The sequence below is a fragment of the Vicia villosa genome, linkage group LG2 (assembly GCF_029867415.1).
Source record: "Vicia villosa cultivar HV-30 ecotype Madison, WI linkage group LG2, Vvil1.0, whole genome shotgun sequence".
NCBI lineage: Eukaryota > Viridiplantae > Streptophyta > Magnoliopsida > Fabales > Fabaceae > Vicia > Vicia villosa.
In genome coordinates, this window is record NC_081181.1 from 165,283,880 (window position 1) to 165,300,634 (window position 16,755).

The 16,755-nt window shown below is 30.4% G+C and overlaps 1 protein-coding gene across 1 annotated transcript; it reads right to left on the reverse strand.

Moving 5' to 3' along the window:
* Positions 1 to 9,275: 9,275 nt before the first annotated feature.
* On the reverse strand, positions 9,276 to 12,981 carry LOC131652838 (homeobox-leucine zipper protein HAT7-like). Its single transcript, XM_058922816.1, has 3 exons — positions 12,410 to 12,981; positions 11,735 to 12,177; positions 9,276 to 9,708 (listed from the first exon to the last, which is right to left on the reverse strand). Exons 1-3 carry the CDS (start codon positions 12,534 to 12,536, stop codon positions 9,379 to 9,381), a joined length of 900 nt encoding a protein of 299 aa, XP_058778799.1. The 5' UTR covers positions 12,537 to 12,981; the 3' UTR covers positions 9,276 to 9,378.
* Between the last annotated feature and the right edge of the window lie 3,774 nt (positions 12,982 to 16,755).

The window sequence follows — 16,755 nt, forward strand, 5'->3', positions numbered from 1 at the left end:
GCATGTTGGAGATGAAAATTTCATCATAAAAATGTTATTTGTTGTAGTGAATGTTTGACTTAGTCAGCTCAAATCAGATATTTTATTTCTTACTTCGATTTCTTCCAATTTTCCATTTACACACTCAACCTTTACTTTATTACTTTCAGTATGGAAAACAATTTTTCAGAAAATAATAGTTTCAATATCTACATGACTATCATGATGTATAATTAGTAAGAATTTTAGGTGATTTCTTCTCAACTACAAATACTAGTACTAATTTCCAACATCAATTTATATCCGTAAACAAATGCTATAAGAACTCATGCATATTCACAATTTTTTTACTAGTTCTATATAAGATAATATAATTTACAGTTGGATTGCTTAACGTATCAAAAAATATTTTTTCAAATTACTAAGAAAATCATGACACTTCTACCTCCTTGATAAGGACAAAAAATTTAACTTCAAGTAAGAACTACAGCTTTTATGTAAAATCAACCATGCATACACATAATAAGTTAAAGAACAATTGCACGACTTCACTCTGTGACATTAATAAATGTGACATGATAAGAAACTGAAGGCTGTTACAAACATGTTTCCTTGTTTCCTTTGAGATGTCGAGTTGCAAACTATACTGAGCTAAATTAAGATAGACAATTTACCAATCACTGTTATTTTGTCTATGAATGTCTATTCTTATGTTTGTTTATCTTACATATCAACACATATTACAATGGTTGCACATGCATTGGTGAAAGACTACATTAGATACGATACCTATTATTTGTAGATAGAGTATGGATTTGTTTCTTTAGCTATATCATTTGTGTCAATTCAATTGGCCCAAATCTTTTAAATTGACCAATAACACTTCCTATTAGAGATGTGTAATATAAGAGAAATTAATATAAGAGAAATTAACTTGCACCCTTTTTTTATACCTTTTTTATACATATCATCTTTCAATTTTATTTAATTCAATTTTATCCATGTTAAAAAAAATTGTAAGAAAAAAATAATTTCTGAAGAAAATTTTAAGTATGCACCTTAAAATTTCTCGTACAAAATATCGAGAATTTAGTTAATTTGAAATTTTTGGTACAACATACCGAAAATTTAGTTAATTTGAAATTTCAAGTATACCGGAATTTTCAAATTTCAGGTATACCATAATTTTCAAATTTCTGGTATACCAGAAATTTCAAATTAACTAAATTTTCGGTATGTTTTAATTTTTGGTTTTTTAAACGGTTGAGATTTTTCCGACACTTTTGGAGGGTCCTGATTGCGCCGATACATTTGTGTGGTCTAGAATACACCACCATTTATATAAATAGGGATCTTAGGGTTATCGGATAACACATCATTTCAACAAAATGCCTCTTCCTCAGTATTTTATTAAAGTATTTGTGTATTTCAATGGCCGCAACCCTGTTGTTCAAACCAAGATTCCAGATGACGCTGAATCCTTTGCCACCTTGAAAGAAACATTGAACAATTTGCTGCCTGATTCTGATAACAGAAGGGTGACATACAACGTAATCGAGTTGAGGAATGATGAAGATGTGAAGGCTATGTGGAAATCATTTAGCCGTAGGATAACTAAAGGTCCGATCGAATTGGATGCGCAGATCCAAATATCCGTTGACGATATAATGAAGTGTCTGATTCGTCTAGAGTCTTCCGGTAGTGCCTAGTTGTTCATGTTTCGGAGTACTGTTTATGCTTGTTGTTTGTCATTTGATGTTTGTTAACTATGTTTTTTTGTTATTGATGTTATTTTCTTTATCTACTTGAAACATGTACTAGCCAAAAAGATTATGCAATAAATAAGATGTTTGTACAAAATATACAAATATACAAATAATACAATCATAACAAAATAAATCTACATAGGTCCTCCACGGGCAACATCCGCCAACCTAGCTAAAATACTGTGAACCTCACCATCAGGGTTCACCAAACCCATGACGCTATACCGAAAATTTCATAAATCTACCAGAAACTTACTTGTTTTCGCGAAATTTCTGGTACGCTCCTCAAATTTCCAGTATCGTCCAAAGATTTGAAAAATCCGGTGTTTCACGCAAATTTCCGAAAATGTGGTAATGAATTTTTGTTGGACATTATGGTCATTTCCACTACTAGAAAAATTGCTTTTAGTGACCGAAAAAGCTTAAAAATCGGTCACTAAAACGTTTAGAGACCGATTTAGCAACCCTTACTTTTCGGTTGAAAAAGAGCTAGTCGCTAAGCTTTTGCGACGAATTTAGTGACCGAATTCAGTGACCAATTTTAGAAACCTATTTGAGTGTTCTTTTTCATAAAATACGAATTTAGTGACCGAATTAAGTGACCAATTTTAGAAACCTATTTGAGTGTTCTTTTTCATAAAATAAAATTAAAAATTGTGATACCTAGAAATCGAACTTGTGACCTTTGTGTATTTTAATAACAATTTGCCACTACACCACTTAACAACCATTGTTATATTTTATATTTAGACATATATACATATAGTGTTTTATAAATATATTATATGTTAAAACAATAAAAATATGAAAAAATTTAGTAAAAATTTAAATTTGAAAGAGAATTAAAATCTTTAAAAAAATGGAAAGGAAATAGTAAAATAATAAAGAGGATTAAAAATAGAAAAAGAAAAAAAAATATTAGTGACCGAAATTTCGGTCTCTAATTTATATATAAAAATTAAATTGAATATAAAAATATTTTTTGTGACCGATTTAGTGACCACTTAAAATTGGCTCATGAATATTAAATTTTGGTGGCTAATTCGGTCACTATTGTGACCAAAATTTCGGTCACAAAATATTGGTCTCTAAATCGGTGGCTGATTTATTTTAGTGACCGATTTAGTGACCTCTTAAAATTTGCTCATGAATATAAAATTTTGGTGGCTAATTCGGTCACTATAGTGACCAAAATTTTTCGGTCTCTAATTCGGTCACTAAAAGCGAATTTTCTAGTAGTGTTCATTCATTTTGCGAGGTGCCAGGGTTAATTTAGGGGGTGGCAAGTTAATTTCTCGTAATATAGCCATATGTTCATTTCAAATGTAAATCGTTTCATAATAATAAAAAATAATCAAAAAAATATTTAAAAAGAGTTTTCTTTATAAGGAATTTTATGAATGGGAATTCAACGACTGTTGTATATTAATATTGGCTCTAATGATAATACACACTTTAAGCATAGACGAATTTATAATAGGAAAATGTTTTTTAATAAGAAAAGGAAAACAAGAAATGCAAGAATAAATCTCAATCATTCATTATAACCACAATCCCATGATTCCTATTAAAAAAGAAATTAAATTTAAAATTCACCTCTAAAATAATGATACGTGTGCATTCTTGTATTTCGTATTTCTTAATCAAATAGTTTCGTTCTAAATAACACTACTATTTATAATATGGTGTATAATTTGGTCTTATGGATGATACAAGTATTAACGCTCTAGGGTGAACGTGTCTTACAATTAGCGTAAAAGCGATGATACATAAATACCACTTTTAAAAAGACAAATAATAATGTTCATACCAAAATTCAGAAAAGAACTTTTCCAACAAAATAATTTCTTACTCCAAGTAAAGCCCTCAAAAATTTCGAACATGATCCATAAATGACTAAATGATTGGGGAATAGCCACCACTTTCTATACCCAACTTAAAACTCTAAATCAAATAGCATATGGAAAGACACTTATATAAAATTATCCACTAACTTAACTTCATCAAAAACATAGCACAACCAAACGCTCCAAAATCAACAACACCACCTAAAAATATTTTTCTTACACGAGATTCTATCTTGAAACACCTTTCAAGAAAACGCTACCATTTTGGAAGGATCACTCTTCATCAATCCACGAGCTCAAATTTAAATCACTTGATCATACTTGCACTTCTCTAACACAAGACACTTAATAAGAAGCTCATAGGTATATCTTTACAAGAACTCACCTTTCTTATCAAGAGCTCACACTCACCCATCCTCCCTACCTGGTTTAACCATGCTAGAAAGAGAGTCAACCAAATGATCCAAATGAACTTCCTACTAAAACAATAGCATGCGTCTCCACTTGAAATCTCACACACAGACACTCTCACTCCAAGACCCCATAACATAAATGACATGAGTTTTCTACTCATAAATAATGAATATTATTTCAAAGGACACAATAAACGATCCCCTTTCATCCCACATATCCTAGAAAAAGTGAGGGTGAAGACAGTTACCCATTACTCAGATAATACTAATGGCAAACCAATTAGTCGCATAAGCCCTCTAGGATTCTAGTATTGAGACATCTCTCCACCACAGAGAAGGTTTCTTTAAATCCCAACACGACCTCCAAGAAATTACCTATCCACCAAAGAGCCATACCTAGCTAACAAAAACATATGCGACTCTTTATGATTAACAAGTATAAAAGGTTTTGAAGATGAAAAAAGGAATCCTATCAAAACTATTACGAGCATCATCAAAGAAGAAAAATATTGAAGTAAATAAAAAATGTGAAGGTTCTAATGTTTGGCGCACGTGAATCAATTTCTAAAAGGAACATCAAAGGGATTGAATTTTATATAATCTCACTTGTGATCATGTGCTTTATTATGTGCTTTATATTGTCTGGATCATTATTGAGTAACATAAGAAAGAGTAAGTCTTGAAGTAGTAAGGCGATGCACACTTACACCAAAACTGTCTATTTTTCATTTCTTCTAAAAACCAATATTAGAAAGTTCTTAAGCAATTAAGAAATAATTATAACAAATTAGGAAGGTCAAATCGATCCCTAATCGATTAGTAAGTCAGTTAATCGATTAAGAATTAAACTTGAATTAAGATTTTCTTTTCTGATTTAATCTAATTGATTAACTTTTTGTTTCTAATCGATTAGAGAGAGGACAAATCCATGGATTGTTGCCTTTTATGCTAAATTGTATCTAATATAAAGAATAATTGGGCTCACTTCTAAAGAAGAAAATTTATGAACTAGCTACTCTCTTATATCAATCATTATCCTTCTAAAAACAGTTTCATTCACTACAAACAATCTCAATGTTGAGAGAATGAATTTTTTTTATAGTTGTGTAATTATGTTGATGTGATTAATTTTTTATTCAAGGGCTTAGTTTTGTTGTGCTTTTGTAATTGACTTGGAGGTTTCAATTAAGCTAAACCTGTAAAGAGATTGTTATAAGGAAGGTTTTTGGGCTGAAGTTGTGTAAAAGCTCAAGTTATTGATATTAGAAATCTCAAGAAGAAAATCTTAGGGACTAGAGTAGGCCACTTGATTTAAGACCGAACTAGTATAATCTATAGTGTGGTCTATCTAACTCTATCTCTTTTATTTATGTCGTTTATTTTTATGTTTCCTAAATATTTGCTTCTATCCTTTTTTTTAAAATCAATTAAATTAAAATCAATCTTGTGCAAAATGTTTTAAAAACCAAAACTCACACAATTTACCTCATTGTGTTTGGAGTCACTTTTTCAACTAGTGGTATCAGAGCATGTCATGTTATAAGACTATCTGTCATAAGAGGTATGAATGTCTTCAAAAGATTAATTAAAAATACCCTAATCCTTTAACAGAGATGGGCATGCTTATTGGAAAGAGAAGATGACAATTTTCATAGATGGGATGGATTGTGAAATTTGGGATTCTGTTAAAAATGGTCAATTTGTTCCCACTTATCAAGTAAATGTTGTAAAGGAAATCAAACTTATTAATATATGGACAAAGAGGATAAAGAAAAGGTGCAGTACAATTTGAAAGCTAAAACTATCATTAATATTGATTTAGGCACACATGAGATATTTTTGTGTTTCTCACTTTAATGTTGCAAAAAAATTAGGGAAACCTTCAAGTTACCCATGAAGCTACAACTGAGGTAAAAAAGAGATACAGTGAACACATTGTCACATGAGTATGAACTGTCGAGAATGAAGCCTTAACAAAATATTCAAGACATGGAAAATTAATTTATTCTTCTTGTTAATCATTCAAGAATCTAGGTAAAATATTTCAAAATGTGGCTTTAGTTAACTAATTTCAGAGTTGCTTAAACTATAGTAGGCAATCTAAAGTCACTGAAATTTATGAATCTAAATATTTATCTTGTATGGATTTGGCTACATTTTTTTGTAAAATTGCTGGAAGATGAAACTAAAAAGGCTAGATAAGAATGAAGATGGCCGTAAAAGGAAGAAAAGTTGGGGTTCTATTTGGAAGTGTCTGATACCCAATATTTTTATGAAAGGAGTAAGTAAATATGTGACATAATATCTCATTGACTTTCATTTGGGGTCAGATTATCAAATGATATTGATGTCATTTTCATAGTGTTAGTAAGGTGTTGAGCAAATGACATGAAGATGTTTTTATTTTTCTATAATCTCAATAGTTTTCTCAAAATATTATAACATGGTAAGACGATCAGTATTATTACGCCTAATGAGAGTGAGATGCTCATCTATTTATTTGTGGATTCAATTTCTTAATGGACAAACATCAAAGTTGTATCTTAGGGATGAATATATCATGTCAACCACTAGAGTGCAACAAAGAGACATGTTGGGGCGTTATTTTTTCTCTTGTATTATACTCTCTTATTCATAAGATTAGAGAAATTACAAGTTTTTTTTCTCAAGTTTGGTATCTTAATGACGAGACTGTAGTAGGGAATTCATAGGAAGTGGCCAAAGCTCTTGAAATCATTTGAGATATGGGTCCAGGATTGAGTCTTGAATTGTATAGTCATAAGTATAAGATCTTTCGGCATTCGTGTGATAAAAATAAAATATTTTTCCTAAAGACGTGTCAACCAATTCATATGGAGGAGTCAATTATTTGGTCGTATAAAGAGTTACAAGGGGAGATTAAAATATTTTAGTTTGTGAAGGTATTTCATTAGGGGTCCTTCAAGGGTAGATTCTTTACCTATCAAAGGTGATGTTGGGTTTAGAATTGGAAGAAGAGAGGTTTTCTTGTTTATTTTTGTAGATTCCATGGCTCAATTTTGAGTGTGATGCGATCATATATTAAGAAACATTAGAGTATGTAGTATGAACTTTAATTTTGAAATTGCTTTGGATGGTCTTAGCCTTATGATTCTAACTTTTCACCTTGGCAATTTATTAGGAAATAAATAGTTTTCTCAAGCCTGACATATTTTGGGGAGTGTCTTTTTTTTTTTTGTAAAAATATTCAGAAATCATGGACATAAAATTTCCCGTACCATAAGACAAAAGTCATTTTTAGGTGTCTACAAGAAGCACATGCTTAAGATTTTCTTCTAACTATTCTTGTTTATGAGTTAGGTCAGCATATGTCACCAATAGATTATTGCGCTATTTCCTTATGATTCCATTATTTCCTATAAATGATGTTTGTCATGTTTGTTATAAGGGATGTTGGATACCTTTGGGGAACATAGTGTTCACTCTTGAGAATTTTCAGGTTTCGAATACCGACTTAAATTTGTTAGGGATCTCCTGTTTATATATTTAGGCAGAAGAGAGTATATGTGAAGAAAAAGACACGTGAACTTCTTGATTGACCCACGGGAGGAAAATCGACACTTAGGAAAACATATATTTTGGTATACGTGTGGGTTAATTGGAAGGAAATATATGTGACCGGACTTAGTTGTAGTTTCTCCAATTGTATGATTGAAGACTTAATATTTTAATGTGGAACAGACAACCATCAAAGTTGGTTAAAGCTAAATGGTTGAACATAACATTTGGCAATCAACATAAATTGACATCATTTGCTATTGACATGACTTTTAAATTCCTATCATCAAAATTAATTGATCATTTACAAAGAGTTCAAAGGATGGCACATGCAATGTTGTGTCTTCTAAATTTATTAGTGTAATTTTTGAAATAATTAATTTTATCATCTAAAAGAATTAGTTGTGTAATTTGTTGCTTGTTACCTTCTATGATGGTATAATTTTTCACATATTTACATTTAAGAAAAAATAATTATCAACAAAACAATTAATTCAAACAATAACGAATATAATATACTATTTTAAGCAAACATATTCTACATCAACTTTTTTTGAAAGAGACATACTTTAGAATGCAAAACATAGCTAAGAGAGAGAAAGAGAGGCATTTTCTTTGGCAGTGGAATCACATGGATCTTCTTCAAGATACAGAGTCAAGTAGTTTCTCTTGTCAGATAAAAAATGGCAAAAGTTTCCATCAATTTCTGCATCACTACTATTACTCATTTCTATTCTATACAATAATATGTAGTTATCAACCTCCTTCATTAATTTGAGATCAAATACTTTTTTATTAAATTTTTTAATTATTCACCCGCAAATATTTCTAATTCAATTAACAGAAGTCGATATTGTTAAATAGAACATCATTCAGAATTAAAAATATATGACTTCATGTTATGAGTTTCAAATAGTTACTATTATTAAGAAAAGAAAAAAAATTCTATTCTTGCACTTTTGGAAAACAATTTGCCTATTCATTCATTATATTATTACTAACTTGTGAATTTTTTAAAATTCTCTTCTTGGTTTGTGTGCTCAAATCCTACTACTTCAAACCCCACCACTTTAAATTCTAAGCTAGCTATATTTGGCTCTTTCTTTCAACCTATAAAATGACATACCTAAAGTTATATGAACTTTCTTCAAAAAATTACTTTTTTTCCATGCAATTTTCCATGATATGATATGATTCCAATGCACCAACATTATATAAAATATGTACTTAAAAGAATGAAAACAGAGAATCCAATTTTTATTATGTGGACCATAGTATATGTGACCGAGCTGGAAATCCACTATAGAGGGACATAAATAATAATTGTATGATTTAAAAATATTTTATATTTCAACCAAACATAAATTAATATATATTTTGAAAAAATAAAATAAAGTTTATTGGAATTAAAAGAAGTTGCACTACTCAAAAGTTCATCACCTCTTCATGACTCAAGTAGATTTGTCTCAACTTTGTACACCAATCTACACCAACATAAATTGAAAAAAAAAAGAAAAAAATTGACAAAAAAAGTTGAACTTTCTCCTCGTTTTAACACTAAAATATTCCGAATTCAGATACTCCATTCTCGTAATCAGTACATCAACAATAGTTCGAATAAAATCTGACAATTTAACAAAAATATAAATTTTTATTTTATAATTAAAAATACTACATTATAATTTAGATTTAACAGTAGACATTAATGTTCTGACTACGCGAATGTAGAGAACTTAAGAAAGATTCCAAATGTTCATTAATGTTCACAGCAACGTAGTTTAACTTTTTTTAATTCGGCATTTTAAATCAGTTCCGCGTCCGATAAAAATACTTCTTTTAATGGAAATGGTGCTGCTGCTGATCAGGCCATGGCCATAAACTCTGTTGCTCATCAATGTTGTGAAACATGTTGCAAAAGCTTTCATCTTGGAGATCAGATCTTGTTGAGCCTTGAAGGAGCTGTGTCATGCTTGTAGGCTTAAGGGAAGTTTGTATAAGACTTCTACCATTTTGTGAAGAAACAGGACTGCTCATCATTGGTGTTCTAGAAAGATCTAGATTCATATCTGAACTGTTATCACTTCCATTGCTCCATGAACCTTCATTTTCTTTCTTGAGACTAGCTTTCCCATTTTCAAAACAATCCTTTTTCTTTAGAGTTTGTAACTGCAAATAACATAACAGTAAGATCTTCATATATAGATATTATTTAGTCAAGGTATGCAACATTGTCAATGGAAAAAACAGTTCCAACAAAATAGTATCGAAAAAATTGCCGATAATTTTTTCATCGTTTTTATACTAAAAAAGAATCACATCGTTATAATTAGAGGTGGCTAATAAGAATGTATGTCCTGTTTAGACACTCTTCATAAAAGCCCAGGAAAAATGGAACGGCTCTTCATAAAAGCCCAGGAAAAATGGAACGGAACAGCTATAAATTAGGATGCAAGTCAAAAAATTTGACGCTTCTTACAAGAAAAATGAGGGTTTGTGCAGGGCGGGCATGTGCACCTTGCATCCCTAAAGACTAAAAATTATAAAAATTCTAGTTAATGTCAATGTTGCAAAAGCTAAATAAAATAGAACGGAGTGTGGAAGACATATTAGAGGCTTCAACATTAAAGCTTTGGTCTGTTTTATGAAAAATAAAATACAGACAAAACAAAGCTTTGGTCTGTACTATGAAAAATAAAATACAGACAAAATAGACATGTTCGAAAAAATAATTCTGTTTTGTCATTCTTAATTACGAAAGTAAAACTCCTTGTCATTCTTAATTACGAAAGTAAAACTCTGTTAACGCAGTGTTATGGACACAATTTTAGAATAAATCACAAAAATGCAAACCACAAAATAATTAATATAAATAGTTTAAATAATGAGGCATCTATACCTACCAAAATTGCAAAATATTTAGGGGATAGCAAACCAACCTTGATGTTATGTATAATGTAACGTATGTATATAGATTTTGATAGATCTCACAGGTAATATAGATATTGATTTGATTAGAGCTTCATATGCAACCATGTGGACAACTAAGTAATAATCAGATGATAAAAAGCTAGCTTGTCTTTATCATAGCAACATGGAATAGTTATATAAAACAGTACTCAATAGAAAAAGAAAAATTAAACATATCACTATTAATTTGCAGTTCTGGATTCTGACACACTGACTATTCCTATGAATGATCAACTAACAATCAAGGTAGCAGAAAGTTAATGACAAAATCAATTACTTTAAAAAGTCTTAAAGACCATGTGGAATCCTAACTAAATTAATGAAACTTAATTTTTTAAGTAAATGTGCCAGAAGCACCAAAACTAAAATTAAAAAAAAAAAAAAACAAAAGAAAAAGGTCATCTAAAAATAAATAATAAATTAGTAAATTATTATTAATAAAGGTTTCATTAATAACTACTCCTTCTGTTTCTATATTATAAAACTTTTTTTAAAATTTACAATACAACTAATATACGGATACATTAATTATTCAATTTTAAAATACATTAATTATTCAAAAAATAAATAATTAAGGTCTCATTGATAAATAATTTTACAATATTATATTAATTATTCAATTCTAAAAAATAAATAAATAATTATAGCATAAAAAAATAAAATTTTAAAAATGTTAATTTTTTTCTCTTCAAGAAAATCTATGTCAATTTTACATTATTAGAGACATGGAAGAGCATTAAAATGACCAAATAATTAAAACTTTTAATGGAAGGAAAACTTGTTTTTCATTGATGTACTCCATTCACAAAAACACATCAATCAAAGTCCATATCAAGATGAAAGAAATAAAATTTAGGAGAAAAATAAATAAATAAACCAAAATGAGAAAACTTTCTTTTCTTTTATTTCCAATATATGAATCATCTTTAATAATACAAATTTGGATATTGTAGTTAAGTCACAATCTATCTTTTTCATGAACATTGAAAACATTTTACCTATTTAAAGATTATATTTTGAATCAAGATTAAGACATATCAAATTAATTCAATTAACCTCTACCATCCATCTTAATCAAAATTCTTCTTTTTTCAAAACCAATCACTCAATAGTCTAATCAAGAAAAAGAAAGTATTGAAAATTTTAAAGATTTAATTAACTAACTAAATATGATTAGTACTACTATTAGCATCAAATTACTAATTAATTAGTAATTCATAATTACCTCTGCATGTAATTTGTGGTTTTGAGTCTTAAGAGCATCATTATCAGCTTTAAGAGATTCAAATTGCTTCTTAAGAATTTCATATTCTTTCTCAAGTTGCTTTGTTTTCCACCTTGCTCTTCTATTTTGAAACCATATAGCTACTTGTCTAGGTTGCAATCCCAAAGCTTTTGCTAATTGCATTTTTCTCTCAGGTTCAAGTTTGTTTCCAATCTCAAAACTCTTCTCAAGTGCTTTCACTTGTTCTAAACTCAATCTCTTCTTCTTTTCACCAAGTTGTGAATAACCTTCATCATCTGATAATTGATCTTCATCACCATGCATCAATTCATCACACTTGTTGATGTGGTTATGGTTGTGGTTGTGATTGTGATTGTTCTCTATGCCTGAAAATGACATGGATCTCTTCATCATGAAAGATGCACCACCATTACTACCACCACCTACAAAAATAAACATAAAAACATGTATAAAAATTTTATTTTTGGACTTTAGAATTCAAACCCTAAATATTAATATAACCATCAACTTTGTTTAGAAAAAATTCATATATAAAAGAATAGAGAAGATGTTAAAGTCATGGTTTAAAATTGCGATACTGGTTGCAATATAAAGGATTTTGAAGTCCTTTGTCTGCGACTGTAACTGCAATTTAAAACCATGATTTTGTGTGACCTTGAAAGTGTTGATGAGGTGGAAAGGAAGGGAAAGAGTTGAGAGAAGTTGAAGATGAATGAAGTTGATCATGGTGATGATCTTCATGAGTTTGAAAGATGAAAGTGTGAGAAGGTGGAAAATCCATGGTAGAAGTTGAAGAAAAAGAGGGTATGGAATATTATTGGTAGTAGTGATGATGGAAACATTCATGCAAAGCTATAGCTATAAAAATATAGATAGCTTTAAAGGTTGTTTTTCTTTCTCTTATATCTATATATGTATATATATCTCTTTATCTCTCACTAGTAGAGAAGAGTATATAGAGGAATAGATTTATTTATTCATTGATTGATTTAAGAGGATTTTTGGATGAGAGGAGTTTGGCTCTCACTCTCATGGTGACAGAGAATTCAGAAAGAGGGGATGGTACTGATATGATGATAGGTACAGACAGCGATTTTTAGGTTGAGAGACAGACAGCACAGAGAGAGAGGAAGAGAGAGAAAGAGAAGAGTGAGAGAGAGAATAAGGGAGAGGTGGGGGAGTGAGGGTTCTGTTCATTTTATGTGTAATAGTATTATTGTTATCATATATTGGGTTTGGAGCTTTCTTGGACACATCCTTTCCTCTCATATGTCATGTGTCTACATGCATTCTCTTTTCTATTTTATTTACATCCATTCTCATTTCTTTTTTATTTTAAAGTTTAGAATATTTTGCCCAAATAATCGAGTTTTCAAACTTTAATATCAAATTATTCAACCTCCTCCTATAACTTTTAATATACCCATGGTTCGAAAAAAATATATTCTCGCCATAATGAGTGACCGAGCACACCATTTTACACAGATTAAGAAAATGGTATAAAAGTAAGAGAGAGAATATCATTTTTACTATAGTATCCTTATCATGTATTGAGAATGGTGAAACTTTTATTAATTAGAGGGTAAAATTAGAAAAAATATATTGGACATTGAAATGGACCATTCATTTTGGAACACCATTTTATTAAAAATGGGCCACTCATTGTGAAACGGATGGAGTATAAAAATTTACAGGTTATTGCTGTGCGCAAATTTAATTGGCTCCTTCTATTTTTTTTAACCTACTTGTATATTTCTATAAATTTGGTGTCACCTACAAATTTATCTATGCAGTCAAAATGCTCCGCATGTGAATGCGTAGTTAATATTAAATATGCAAAAAAATTGGCAGGTAGCTAAAAAAAAAAACTAAAAAAAATAGGAGGCGCCTATTCAATTGACACCCTCTCTTTAAATATAGAATGAAATGTCAATAGCTAAATCCTATAACGTCAATAGCCTTTAAGGATTATTTATTTGGATTCGAAGCTAAACCCTATAAAGTTTTGATTTGGGGATTTAGTTAATAAGTCGTCAGTTCAGTTTGAAGGCTTAGCCCGTTCAAAAGCTTTGATCGGTTCGGGATCAGTCCGTATTAAAATCTCAAGTTGGTTTGTGGTTATCCTATGTAAAATCTCAGTTCGGTTTGCAAGCTCAACCCAGTTAAAAGCTTTCTAAGGTTGGAGATAAGCCCAATATAAAATCTCATAGGTTTGTGTCGTCAGCCCGTCAAAACCTCGCTTAGGTTCGTGAGCTCAGTCTGGTTCAAAAGATCTCCTTGGTTCGAGATAAGCCTGTGTAAAATCTCATTTTAGCTTGGGGATAGCTACGTCAAGTTACTGATTGGAAGGAAGACTAACCTTTCTCTCATATGTTTGATGTTCGGTTAGAAGTTAGCTAGAAACTTTATTCTCCTTGTATAAGGGGGTTCGAGAGTTCAACCTAAAAAAATCTATTAAAATTTACTAGATACTCTCAAGAACAAATATTGGGGAGAGAAGTTAGTCTTTTCTCTTTTAGTGAACCTCTATAATTCCTTGCAGGATTTTAAAAAACTGTACGCGTCCACAAAAACGATCGCGACAAAATGGTTTTGGCAGATACTGATAACGATACCATTATCACTATTTTCTATATTGAAGAAAAAATTGTGGTTGATTCACAATGCGAGGACTGCAATCAGCTTCTGCACACCTATATCGACCAAAATCCCGAAAGCCTTTACGCGGCCGCTACCTTTTTTAAAAACCCATACTATTGGTGTTATTTTTCTATCCCTTAACTATTTACTTTCCGCAATTAAGTTTTGTTGCTAATTTCTAAAATCTTTTGAAATGAATTTAACCTCTGAAAATGATCCTAAAAGTTTTTCAAGCTACCATTTTCTAAAACGCACAATTCACCCATTTCTTGTATGTGGAATCATATGTCCGACATGCATAGTTGATGATCTGTGTATGTCATTCAATATTCAAGATATTTTTAGCAATGAGTAGGTATTTTTTTCATTTAAGTTACCCCATCGGGTTTATTGGAAGAATGAAGGAAGGATTAGGAGCACCATTAGACTTGTTTCATATTATCCAACCCATGAAGAATGTGGAGATTCCTATGTTTGATGGAAAAATAAGCCAGGTTTTTCAGTTAAAGGGAGTTATGAGAGGTTGAAGGAACTTTATTTTGTAGGTTAAAATGTAGAAGAGGACATTCTTGAAGAGTTAAGGAAGTTATGGAAAGCAATTGTCCCAAGAAAATTCCATATGTTTGGGTGGAGACTTTTATTGAATAAGTTACCTTTAAGAATGGAGCTAGCTAAAAGAGGGGTTACTGAAGGGAGACACAATATGGTGTGTCCTCTTTTCTTTGATGATGAAGAATCACATATTCATTTTTTTCTCTTGTGCTCATTTGTTTCGCAGGTTTGGTACAAAAAATTTCTTTAGATTGTCTTTGATTTAGAATGAGCAGAAAAATCAGTGCAAGGCAATCTAAATGAATGGTCAAGAAAAGCAACCAATTGTTGATTTGGTTAAATGTATATTGGGTGGTTTGACAGTAGAGGAATGAAAAACTCTTTTCAGATAGATGGAAAGGTGTGAATGAGATGGAGCAACGATCAAAAGTATGTCCTTGGATTTGTTTAGTACAAAAAGCAAAGGGAACAAAACCCCTACTTGGTTAGAGTGACAGCATAATGTGCCACCCTAAATCTCAAAATAACATATTTGATATTTATAGATATTAAAATTATTCAAAACTAATAAAATGTACGAGTTTCAAAAACTTTTTGAGATAAAGGACATCACTTTGTCCAATTACACATTACAAATGATTCTAGAAAAAATCCATTGAATTAAAATAATTCTACATCGTTATACTGAATATTTATAATCTTTTAATGCATAAAGTAGAAAATATGCAATAGAAAGGATGAGCTTTGAAAATATGTAATAGTATACTATAATTGATAAAAACACACAAATTATTAAGTAAACACTGTATCATATCAAATCAAATTTAACACAGACCATAAACATTAAACATATACATAATTCACAGTTTCAAGATATAAATATTCTCATCTCAAAACAACCTTAATAAAAGCAATCAATAAAGAATATCAATATTAATCATGAAAATCATCAAGTTTATCACAATTGAAATTGTGATATGCGTTCTTTTAGACTCTAAAGTCATTCTCTTTATTTGATACCATTTTACTCTATAGAGGATTGTGTTTCTCTCTATGATAATACACTACGCCCATAACACAAATACAATGCGCTTCTCTCAATTGATACTACACTAGTATAATACTTCTCTCAAGAGATACTGTATTACATCTTACAATTCAAATTCGAGTGTGCTTCCCTCAAGCGATCGATATTATATTATATCTCATGATTTAGTTTCAAGTGTGCTTCTCTCAAACGATACTACACCAAATGGTCACTTTTCTCTAGTGATATTGTGACATATCCTGGTGCTTCTCTCTATTTGATATTGCATCATACCGACCCTATATGTTAGTTAATTATCTAGAATTAATTTAGGCTTATCACCCTACCTATATGGAGACAAAATAATATCCACATCATAATCCCAAGGGTCTAGTCCCTCCCCTCGTTAGCCTAGATTACTCCTTAAGATAACCCTCTTCAGCATGGGTCAGAACAACTGTTAATTCATCATCTATGGAAAAATATCAAATACTTTTACACCACAATTTCACAACATCTTATTCATCATCATTATGTATTTCATACATTTAAACATCACTTATTATATATGCATCACAATTGGGTATATCAATTCATTTTAATCCATGGAGGGAAAATAATCATAATTATTACTTCCCAAATACAATCATAACAAGTTGATAAATAATTATATTTACCAATAATTAATTTTTTTTCCTGAGAGGACAGATGTTGGACTCGATGTTGTGACAACTGATCCAACGTGATAAACTAGTATGACAAATAACACCTACGTTTGGAG